This window comes from Papio anubis, chromosome X (assembly GCF_008728515.1).
Source record: "Papio anubis isolate 15944 chromosome X, Panubis1.0, whole genome shotgun sequence".
Lineage (NCBI taxonomy): Eukaryota > Metazoa > Chordata > Mammalia > Primates > Cercopithecidae > Papio > Papio anubis.
Genome location: NC_044996.1, coordinates 107,173,625 through 107,185,877, shown reverse-complemented (window position 1 = coordinate 107,185,877; position 12,253 = coordinate 107,173,625). Strand labels below are relative to the sequence as shown.

General features: G+C 39.9%; 1 protein-coding gene across 2 annotated transcripts in view; it reads left to right on the top strand.

The window, feature by feature from the left end:
• The window catches only part of OTC (ornithine carbamoyltransferase), a 73,113-nt gene that overhangs the window by 17,935 nt on the left and 42,925 nt on the right, over window positions 1-12,253 (top strand). For both annotated transcript variants that reach the window (XM_009197403.3, XM_003917578.4), the window contains one exon: window positions 1,001-1,082. In XM_009197403.3, the coding sequence (XP_009195667.1) occupies window positions 1,001-1,082 (82 nt within the window). The remainder of the gene's footprint in view (window positions 1-1,000; window positions 1,083-12,253) is intronic.

The following is a 12,253-nucleotide window of genomic DNA, read 5'->3' as shown; positions in this document are numbered from 1 at the left end:
ACACCTGAAATAAGGAGAAAAGGTCTCCCCAGGCCCAGGCCTATATTCTTGACACTTTGTGGATGAGGGAGGTTAGCTGGCAGGAATCTATTTGTTCCAGAACTCATTCTATCCGGAAGCCCTTCTACAGAAGAGGAAGGAGGAAGCGCCCCGCCCCACATTTCGAACTCTCCAGATTGTTTTCAAATGACTTCCGGAAGCAAAGTCTTTGTATTCCCATTAGGATGCATGATGAATGTGTAGCTAAAACACTAGGGCTTCATCATTGATCTAAGTGGAAGTCATAGTGCCCCATGTTGTAACAGAGTAGCATTTTCCTAGCTGAGAAAACACCTCCAAACCAAACACCTTCGAGGTCATTGAAAACTGAATGGGGATTTCAATGGCGTTAAGTAAGAAGGTGGTTCCAGTATGAAATATTAATATACTTTGGAAAAAATTCACATGTTGAACTCAGAACAATTAATACTGCTTTCTAATTACATGTCAATAAGCTGTGGGAATTACTGTTCTCTTCCCCCATTTGTATAGTATGTTAAAAAAAATTTATATTCACTTTTTTTTTGAGATGGAATATTGCTCTGTCGCCCAGGCTGGAGTGCAGTGGCGCGACCTTGGCTCACTGCAACCTCCACCTCCCAGGTTTAAGCAATTCTCCTGCCTCAGCCTCCCTAGTAGCTGGGATTACAGGCGCACACCAGCACGCCCGGCTAATTTTTTTTTTTTTTTTTTTTTTGTATTTTGAGTAGAGACGGGATTTCTCCATGTTGGCCAGGCTGGTCTCGAACTCCTGACCTCAGGTGATCCACCTGCCTCGGCCTCACAAAGTGCTGGGATTACAGGCATTGGCCACTGTACCTGGCCTAAACTCAGTTTTTAAACAATATTTTAAACACTTATTTGGGGGTAGTTATTACTTATTTTCTAATAAAGAATATGTTTTAAAACATAATTTATATATAAGATATATTTTAATTCTATTCTTGTCCTTGATTTATAGTATTTGCCTTTATTGCAAGGGAAGTCCTTAGGCATGATTTTTGAGAAAAGAAGTACCCGAACAAGATTGTCTACAGAAACAGGTAAGTCCACTGCCAAATTCACACTTGTGTTAAAGAGAGGGATCGAGGGTGAAAGCTTTGGAGGGGTAACCCAGTGCGGGGATTTGTCTGCCTCTAACAACCACAAAGAAAAAAAAACATTTTTTACTGGGAGCAGCAGTGCAAGCCTGTGGATGAGATTTCCAGTTCTCATAAAAGCTGCAAGCAGAAAAATTAGCTTCATCTATAAGAATTCCATAAGGAACTGAGTAGAAGTTCCATATAACTCTTTATGTTCAGAAAATAAATGTAGGTGGGCACACATTTTCAGGCCTCGAACTCAGTGGGTAGGAAATGTGTCTATTTTTCTAGCATGTCAAGAACATTTCGTTGTGTGTCTCAATTCTGCTAGATGGTGGAAATTTAATCTTTGCAATGTTAGGCAATCCTCAGTTGTTTCATGGTTTATTTTGTCCATTTTGGGTCTCCTCTCCATTTCCCCACAGCCATGGTTAAATCATGGAGAGTATCTGAATGTCAAGACATGTAGGGCTATGGGGATCCGATGGTCCTTGGTCATTAGAACATCATCATCAAATGTCCATGCTGGGTTCTATTGGGACTTCTATATTCCCATTGGATCTTGGCTGTCTCCTACTTACTGCAAGGTTTGCTTCACTCTCATTAAAAGACCTGATATTGAGACAACCAAGTATAAAGAGGTCACTGGAGAACTTCCAGCCGGCCTGCACACTGGGAGGAGTGCACACGGGGGTGAAGCCTCAGGAAGTTCACACCATTTGCAGCGGGGAAGAGCTGGCCTCTTCTGTTCCGAGGTGGAACCTGGGATTCAATCTGAGAGGCAGGAAGACTACTAGCAGGACTCTTGCTCTTTTGAGAGTCCCTATTTTCCCTTTTTTCTCTTTTCACCCGATAAACCCTACTCTTCTCACCCTTCAAAGTGTCTGTGAGCCTAATATTTCATGGTTGTGTGACAGTGACCCCATTACAACAATGTATCTCGTGATTTCATTCTCTCAACCTCTTAGCAGCTCTCCAAGACACATTAGGCACAGAGGTACTACAAGGCTGCCTCTACTGTATTGTTTCTTCCTCTTGCTGGGTGCCAGGGAGCTCTATAACATTTATTGCCTTCTAGAGGTCTGTCTTAAAAGCAAGACAGGGCTGGGCGCGGTGGCTCACGCCTGTAATCCCAGCACTTTGGGAGGCCGAGACGGGTGGATCACGAGGTCAGGAGATCGAGACCATCCCGGCTAACATGGGGAAACCCTGTCTCTACTAAAAATACAAAAATTAGCCGGGCGTGGTGGCGGGTGCCTGTAGTCTCAGCTACTCGGGAGGCTGAGGCAGGAGAATGGCATGAACCCGGGAGGCAGAGCTTGCAGTGAGCTGAGATCGCGCCACTGCACTCCAGCCTGGGCCACAGAGCAAGACTCCGTCTCAAAAAAAAAAAAAAAAAAAAAAGCAAGACAGGTTGTCCTCAGTTCTAGGATTCTCCAAACTCATGGAGCTTTCCAGCATGCTCCCCATCCTTCAGAAGTTGACCTGGGGAACACATAGCAGGGTACAGTGTCAAAGGTCAACCAATTTTTATTTCTATTGCTTCTCCTCTCTTGCTTCTCTTCTTCCCCTTTCAGTTCCCAGTATTGGAGGCCAGGAAACAAAGCAGGAGGAAAAACTGGCTCTGACTATCCATGGATTATTCCAAATCTATGCTTTTGTGCCTAGAATTCTAGGCTGTTAAGGATATTCTTTTTCTCAAGCTATCATCTCTGCAATTTCAAAATGGACACTTTGAAACTCATAACACAAATTGCCTCTTTTCTTTCTCTCTGCATTTCTGCTCTACCAGACCTCACTTGAATCAATAATATGACTGCCCAAGTGAGCAATCAGACAGGGTTAAGGAGGAAGTACCACAAACAAAAACATATTCGTTGATATTTCAAATAGATTATTCTACCTTACGAGTATCAGAGCTTCCTAGGGCTTAGACGCAAACAACTATTACATGTGATTTTTTACCTTGCAATGATCAGATTTTTACCTTGCAAGCTTACCAAATAGATATCAAAAAGAAAGTTCAGGGGGATTACGCAACTTGCCAGATTCACTCAATTAATACCAGTAGCACCAAGATTCAGATCTGAAGCCCACTATTCTTACTAATGCACACTCCTTCCCCCTAAAGAGAAGGAAGGAGGAAGAGGGAAAATTTATAAGGTGCTAATCTTTAAAGCCCTAGGAAGAGAACAGATAAGAACATTTTGCTCGTTAAAGCTGGCTGCTATAAGAGATCATGTTGATATCTGACAGATGGTAGGGGAGAAATGAATAAACCAGTCAGTAATTCTCAAATTCTGCTGCCTTTCAACACTAGTATTTCATGGGTTGGGTAGAATTTTATTTTATTTTATTTTATTTTATCTTGTATCTTTTTGTTTGTTTGTTTTTACCATTAGTACTTAAGAGAAGTGGTCTTTTTTGGAGTCACCAAAATAATTGATTCATACCTAGAAATTTCTCAAATTTAAGTTTTTTTTAAAAGGGATTTTGCTGAGTTCATGGCATTTCTATGACTTTTCCCCGTTCAAATGTTATGTTTGAAACCAGAATATTTCTGAATAAATGATCGGTTTCACCATGTATAATAATGTGGTAGTTAATCTATTAATAAAAACGAGAGTGACAATTTAACAAGTTTTTGGATGCAGACCCCGTGCCAGGTGTTCTACATTAATTATGTGTGTTATCTCACTTAATCCTCATGACAACTCTGTGAGAGCAAGACCATTGAGGAAAACAGGCTGAAACGGGGCCAGCAAATGGCTCAAAGGCACGTAGCTAATAAATGGCAGACCCAGGATTGGAAGCTATTACTAAATATATATTTTTAAATATCTAATTTAGTAAACTGAATCTATTGATTTAATTTAATTATACGGAATGCAATAGTCATGTTTTATTCTAGTAAAATTGTTTCTACTGGTGGCATTAAGCCTTTTGTTAAATGATGGTTTTCTATAAAGAAATCCTTAGAAACCTTCCCAAAATCGTAAATAATAACAACAAATACATGAAGCAAGGAACGTATGATTGTTAAAACTTATAGTTCATGGAGCATTTGTCATTATCCTCAATAATTGCATATGGCATCCTGCCAAACTCAACAGTAGAATCACTCAAAGCGAGTAGCTGCCTTAATTGTTTACAGAAACAGTAAACCCCAATCAAAATCATGACAGAATATTCCTATTGTGTGTATGTGCATCTTAACAGTTGTCCTTTGGTACAATTTTTCAACAAGTACCACCTGTTACTTTGGTGCTTAGAATTAAAATAGGTATAATTATAACTGTTACTGCCCCAAATCTGTGCCAGCCTCTGAGATGATCCTCACAGGACAGTCTTTGGCAATTCTGTTCCAAGCCTGAGTTTCAGAGCTACATTCATATTCCTACTTATCTCAGGAGACAGAATCAAATTCTCCACCCAACTCTTACCATAGTAATTGTTTATGTAACGTGTTTACTAAAGTGTAACACACAAACAGAAAAGTGCACAAATCATTAAATGTATAGTTCAATGAATTCTTACGATGAAAAAACCATCGTTAACTAATACCCAGCTAGAGAAACAGAATGGTAGTAGCACCCAGAAGCTCCCCAATACCCTTTATTTCCTTCCAGTCACTACTCCTCATCCACCCAAGGATAACTTACTATCCTGGCTTCTAACATCACAGATTCGTTTTGCCTATTTTTGAACTTTACATAAATGGGATCATTCAGCATGCGCTCTTTTGTGTCTCACTTCGTCCACTCAACATTGTGAGATGTATCGATGTAGCTGTGTGTAGTTGTAGATCATTCATGCCTCGTCCACCCTTTGTGTGTGCCTGCCTGGCAAACCAGACAATTCTCCTATGTGTCTACCAATGATTATATTCTTTTATAGCAAATGAATTGAGCCGATAGACAGATACATTTATTAATCTCAGTAAATGCAGTAGCTGATAAAAGATGCAAAAGGCATTCTAAGAGATGGTTCTTTTCATTATTTAACATTGGTATTTCACTTTCAAGGTGAAATGGAAGCTGGTGTTTTAACAGCTGTTTCAAAATCATCATCTGTACAAAGATGCCAATATAAAAATTGTGATACTATTCTGCAGTTACAAAAGCCAAGCACAGAGAGGTTAATAACTGCCTTCGTTCTACCAGCAAGGGTCCTCGGAGCCCTCATATTTCCAGTGAATGAATTCTATTTATACTCTTTTTTCCAAAGCGGGCAGGGATCTATGGGGAAGTGAAAGAGCAAAATAAGATTTACTTTTATTTTCCCAAACAGAAATTAAGAAATTAACAGAAGAGGCCGGTCATGGTGGCTCATACCTGTAATCCCAGCACTTTGGGAGGCCGAGGCGGGTGGATCACAAGGTCAGGATATCAAGACCATCCTGGCTGACACAGTGAAACTCCATGTCTATTAAAAATACAAAAAATTAGCCAGGTGTGGTGGTGGGCACCTGTAGTCCCAGCTATTTGGGAGGCTGAGGCAGGAGAATGGAGAATGGCATGAACGCGGGAGGCAGAGCTTGCAGTGAGCCGAGATCACGCCACTGCACTCCAACCTGGGCAGTGATACTCTATCTCAAAAAAAAAAAAGAAGAAAAGAAAAAAAAGAAAGAAAGAAAAGAAATTAACAGAAAACAGAAGAAACCCTTTGTTCAAAAATAGCTGATGTTAAAGCATAAACAAATGAAACAGGTAAAAGCAGGCTCCTCTGGATAAAGGGTGGAAAGAGAGTGGAAGCCCATCTCTCTGTCCTCTTTTTGGCAATGGCAGCTTCTAGTGGCCTCTCAAAATCTCTGATGCCCTTCGTAAGCACGTATTACCATCCAGACCTGGCAAACTGGCAAATTCGTGACTTGTACTTTTGGGCAGGGATCTGAGGCTTCTTTTTGATCTGTGACAACAATTGCAAAGGCAATTTCTTCTCAGAGGCAGTATTTCCTCCCCATTTAATCTTTTTCATGAACTGCTGAAGTATTTGGCTCCTACTTGTACACACTTTCTGTTACTCTTCTTCCTACCCCTATTTTGTAAGTCCAGGCACCATATGGATCTTCTGTATAGCACAAACAGGGAAGTAGAAGGGCAGCAGACTAATCCTGAGTTGCTATAGCAAAATGACTTATCATCAAAGAAAGAGTGTGACTTGGAATAGACCTACCAGGAGGTCCGAAAGTTTGCTTGAAATCTTCATCCATAGTCCTCAACCCTCAATGGTACTCATACCTGTACTAGGCACTTAGTAGGTGCACAATAAATAATTTTTGGACGAATGTGCAGTATTTATATGTGTTTAGCTGAAGTTGCCTTTTATAAAGAAATTAAGTACTCAAGAGTGATTAGTGATTATAATCACCACTAAACTTCATTACGTTGCTTCACAGACAATAGAAATTTCTGTTCTTTCTGTTAGCAAAATGAGAGGCTGTTCACAAATGAGAAGAATGGGTCCTTTCTTCAGAGTCAAAATTCCTCCTTTAATCATTCAATGAGTATTCATTAAGCACTTACTATTTGCCAGGTTTTATTTTAGGTGCTCGAGAGTGATACCTCAGTAGACAAAACAGGAAAATCCATGCCTTCATGGGGCTTACATTCTAGTGGGTACACAGACAATAAACAACAGACATAATAAATAAGTGGATGGTACAGTATGTTGGAAGATGATAAGTACTCTCAGCAAGGAGAAGAATGTGCCTGGAACTGAGGGAAAAACAAGCACACCATTATTGGGACTTTGGCTTTTATTTTGAGTGAAATGGGGAATCATTGGATGATCTTGAACAAAGGAGGGACATGATCTAATTGCATTTTAAAAGGATCCCACTGACTGAGAATAAACTGTGGAATAGACTGTGGGGGCGGGGGCCAGGGTGAAAACAAGGTAGAAGTAGTGAAGCCTGTCAATAGATAGCTATCAATTATAGAAGCTGGGGCTGTGGTGGCAGTAGTGGAGAGGGTAAGAGGAACAGATTCTAGATATGTTTTGAAGGGAGAGACAAGATTACTGATGTATTGGGTAAGAGAGAGATGTCAAGGATGACTTTAAGATTTCTGCTTGAGCAAATGTGAAGGCTGCTGATGGAACAAATGAAAAGGGGAAGGTTGGGAATTTGGTCTTAGATATATTGAGTTTGAAGTGTCTATTAGACATATAAGCAAAGATGTTAAAATAGCAGTTGGACATGAGTCTGGAATTTGGGAGTGAAAACTGGCCTAGGGATATTTGTGTATGTCCAACATATAGATGATATTTAAGGCCATGGGATTGGATATAATTATAAAGAGAGTAAGTATAGATTGAAGGATGAGAGAAGAGAACCAAGGGCTGGTCCTGGGGCACAACCAACATTCAGAAGTCAAGCAAAATAGAAGGAACCAACGATGGTGACTGAGAAGGTGCAACTACCAAGGTAGATGCAAAGGCAAACAGGTGTGATGTCCTGGACACTGTGTGAAGAAAGTTTATCAAGTAGAAAATGAAGATCAACTTTGTTAAATACTGCTAAGTCAAGAAGGAAGAGGGATCAGAAATGACCATTGGATGTAGTAACGTGAAGGTCACTGATAACTTTGGTGAGAGGAGTTTTGGTGCAGCAGTGGTTGGGGACAAAGCCTTATAGGTTTGTTGGAAATGAGAAGAGAAGAACTAGAAAGAGAAAGAAGAACAAAGAGCTTTGCTGCAAAGGGGAGCAAACAATTAAAGGAATACTTGTCAGAGAAATTAGGACCAACAGAAAATCTGTATCTGTTTTTTAGTAATGAGTGAAAAAATGAGAACAACCCATTCAAGATGTTGGTGACATAAGGGAGAAAGGGAGGAATTGCTAGAGCAATGTCTTTGAGTAGGCAAGGGGAGTGGCTTCTAGTGCATGAGTGGAGGCATTACATGGGGCATAGAAAATTCATCTATGCTTAATAGAAAGGAAAGCAGAGTATATGAATACAGATGCTGACTAGTGAGGAAATGGAGTGGAATCTGGAAGTTCTCCTCTTATTGCTGTAATTTTTTCAGTGAGGTAGGAAGCAAGGTGAACAGCTGAGAAGCTCACTTCACCTCTGAAGACATACATACACTGATAATGAAGGGATGGAAAAAGATATTCCATGCAAATGGAAACTACAAAAGAGCAGGAGTAGCTATACTTGTATCAGGTAAAATAGATTTCAAGACAAAAACTGGAAGAAAAGACAAAGAAGGCCATTATGTAATGATAAAGGGGCCAATTCAGCAAGAGAATATAACAACTAAAGGTATATATGAACCCAATGCTAGAGCACCCAGATATATAAAGCAAGTATTATTAGAGCTAAAAAGAGAGATAGAACCCAATACAATAATAGCTGAGGACTTCAACGCTCCACCTTCAGCACTGGACAGATAATCCAGACTGAAAATCAACAAAGAAACATTCGACTTAATCTGCACTACAGACCAAATGGACATAATAGACATTTACAGAACATTTCACCCAACAGGTGCAGAGTACACATTCTTTTCCTCAGCACATGGAACATTATCAAGGATACAAAACAGGTACCCCAAATTAAAAAAATACTTAAATTATATTAAATATATTTTCTGATCACAATGGAGTAAAACTAGAAATCAATAATAAGAAGAATTTTGGAAAAAATATAAATGCATGAAAATTTAAAAATGTGCTCCTGAATGACCATTGAGTCATTGACAAAATTAATAAGAAAATGTAAATATTTCTTGAAACAAATGAAAATGGAAGCACAGCATATTAAAACTTGTGGGATACAGCAAAAGCAGTACTAAGAGGGACGTGTACATCGATAAATGCCTACATCAAAAAAATAGGAAAACTTCAAATAAACAACCTAATGATGCATCTTAAAGAACTGGAAAAGCGAGGGCAAACCAAACCCAAAATTTGTAAAAGAAAAGAAATAATACAGATCAGAGCAGAAATATATGAAACAGAGACTAAAAAAATACAAAAGATCAATGAAATAAAAAGTTGCGTTTTTGAAAAGATACACTTTCAAAACATATGAAGAAGCCAACCATTTCCTCACCACATTAGCTGCTACCACCCTGTTCCAGCCAATCAACTCTCACCCAGATTTTCGCAACAGTCTCCTGACTTGTCTCCCTGCTTTGGCTCTGCTACAGATGTCCAATTAAAATGTAAGTCAAATCATGTCCCTCCGCTGCTCCAAGCCTTCAAAAGCTTCCCATTTTATCCAGACAAAAGTCAAAGTTGTTGCCTTCTCCCCAGCTTCCTTCAGCAGCCTCACCTCTGCACCATCCACACCACCGTCTTGTTGTCTCTCTCTCTCTCTTTCTTTCTTTTTTTTTTTTTAGACGGAGTCTCACTCTGTTGCCCAGGCTGCAGTGCAGTGGTGCAATCTTGGCTCACTGCAACCTCCACCTCCTGAGTTCAAGTGATTCTCCTGCCTCAGTCTTCCGAGTAGCTGGGATTATAGGCACCCACCACCACGCCCGGCTAATTTTTGTATTTTTAGTAGAGATGGGGTTTCGCCATGTTGGCCAGACTGGTCACAAACTCCTGACCTCAGGTTATCCGCCCACCTTGGCCTCCCAAATTGCTAGGATTAGAGGTGTGAGCCACCGCACACAGCCTTTTGTTGTCTCTTGAACCCACCAATCATGACCTTTACACAGGAACTTTGCATATGCTTTTCCCACTATCTCATATGTTTTCTATGGCTCACCCATCATCTTCCTCAGGTCTTTACTCAAATGTCCCACAATCAGTGTGGCTTCCTTGACCATACTACTTAAAATTGCAACTAGGGTCCTGTAAATTTCCTATTCTCCTTCCCTGCTCTGTGTTTCTTATAGCACTTATCAGTACCTAACACACAATATATTTAATTTAATCATTCAGTTTACACTCTGTCTCTCCCCATTTGAAAGTAAGTTCCGTGTAGTCAAAGACTTGTCTATTGTTTACAATGCTTTCTTCAGTGCCTGGAACAGCCCCAGGCACATATTTTCAGAATGAATGAATAAATTTCAGAATCATACAGTGAGACCAGGACTTCTTGTGGTGTGTAGTTACTCCATAGACATGAGATGTGCCATCCACCTAAAATTTGGTTTGATTGCTGAGAGTGAGAATATCTCACATGCACCAGGAAGATAGGAAAAAGTTTATTACTCACATCATGTGGCTTTCTGGGGATAGTAGGTCTGGCTCCCAAGCAGGTCCAAAAGTAGCCTCAGAGAGCAGAGAAATGATACGGAGTTCTAGTGTGATTTGGCGATGGGGCTGGGATGAGGATTCCCGTGCACAGGGTAGGGCTTGTGCAGTTTGAACCTCCTACTAGTGCCAAAGGAGGGAGCACCTGAACTTCTTTATCAGCTTGCCCAGATGTAGGGCTGAAGGGTCAGGCGGGGAGAGGTGGGCAGGCAAACATCAGAAATGGGGTCAGATTGTTCATTGTAGGTCCTATAGCAAGTAGGACTGTTTGGGCATTTCATATTCTTTGATCCTACCTGGCACCTAGCACATAAGATCTGCAAGGAATCTTACAACTCTAGGCAGACTGTCTTATTTTTCAGATGAAGAAGACTGAGCCCAGTCCCACTATGTCATTCTGTCTCTGTAGATCACACTTTGAGCTGACTCAATAGCTGGCATCCCTGTGGCAAGGCCTAGGACTGTGGGGACTTAAAAACAATCTTGCACAATTTTTTAGACTCTGACTCTCAGAACCCTTTTCTGTAAAATTCTTGTAATATCTACTGTACACTTTGTCAGACTAAGGGATTCAATGAAAGAATGTTAATAATGTGCCATCACATGATCATACTCTGTGAAGGGTCATTGCTAGGGTCAGAACATGGTGGTCTCTAGTAAAAGATCATTTGGTCTAGGGATATTTAAGAGAACACTTTTGAGTATAAAATAGGTAGACTATAATTATTTCATTTTATATACAGTAACAGAAATGGGGACCATTGCTTTGTGTGGGTTTGATTTTTACTTTTTATAGTGAAACTTTCAAATAAACAGAAAAGTAAAAAGATTAGCATAATGAACATACCAATACTCTTACATCAGTCTAACAATTGTTAATATGTTGCCTTCTTTATCTATTTGTTTTTGTTGTTGAACTACTTTAAAGTAAATTAAAGTTATAATGATATTTTACCCCAAAATATATCATTTTGTATCTTAAAATAAGGATATTGTCCTATATGGCTATGATGTCATGATCACACTGAACAAAAATAATGATTCTTTAATAGCATTTAATATCAGTCCACATTCAAACTGTGTTAAGGCTTCAGTGGGATGTTTCGTGAGATTTTGAATCAAATTCTCCTTTGTGGATCTGAAACTCCTCATTCCCCAATTCACCGTGCAATTAATGATTTCTTCCCTCTTTATGGGAAACAGATGGGATTAGCAAATTGTGACTGTTGCTTATTTCCCAAAAGATAAATCAGGGACATCATAATAAGGAGGAGAAAAGTAATGTTTGCAAAATTCCTTGGACAAACCTCTATCTTGCAATTATGTGTATTTGCCTTTAATTATGTATTGGAGAAATTCTGAGCGTTAAACCAGTCTCAAATGAGATACTAAAGTTCTGATTGGATGTCACCATCTCCCATAACTTTCCCCAGAATGTGTGATGAAAGTGCTCCAGCCTGGGTGACAGGGGAAGACTGTGTCTCAAAAAATAAATAAATAAAAATGAAAGGCTTAAAAATAAAAGAAAATAAGCATTGAGATAGTGGTTTCAAGTCACTAAGAGTCAAAAAAGTCAAAGGGCCACTTTACTGTTTTCCTTATCTTCCAACCAAGACAGTGTCATATGGTTTTTTTTTTATTTTTTATTTTTATGTTTTTGAGACAGAGTCTTGCTCTGTTGCTCAGGCTGGAGTGCAGTGGCATGATCTCGGCTCACTGCAACCTCCGCCTCCCAGGTTCAAGCGATTCTCCTGCCTCAGCCTCCTGAGTAGCTGGGATTACAGTCGCTTGCCACCATGTCTGGCTAATTTTTGCATTTTTAGTAGAGACATGGTTTTGCCATGTTGGCCAGGCTGGTCTTGAACTTCTGACCTCAGGAGATCCACCCACCTCGACCTCCCAAAGTGCTGGAATTATAGGT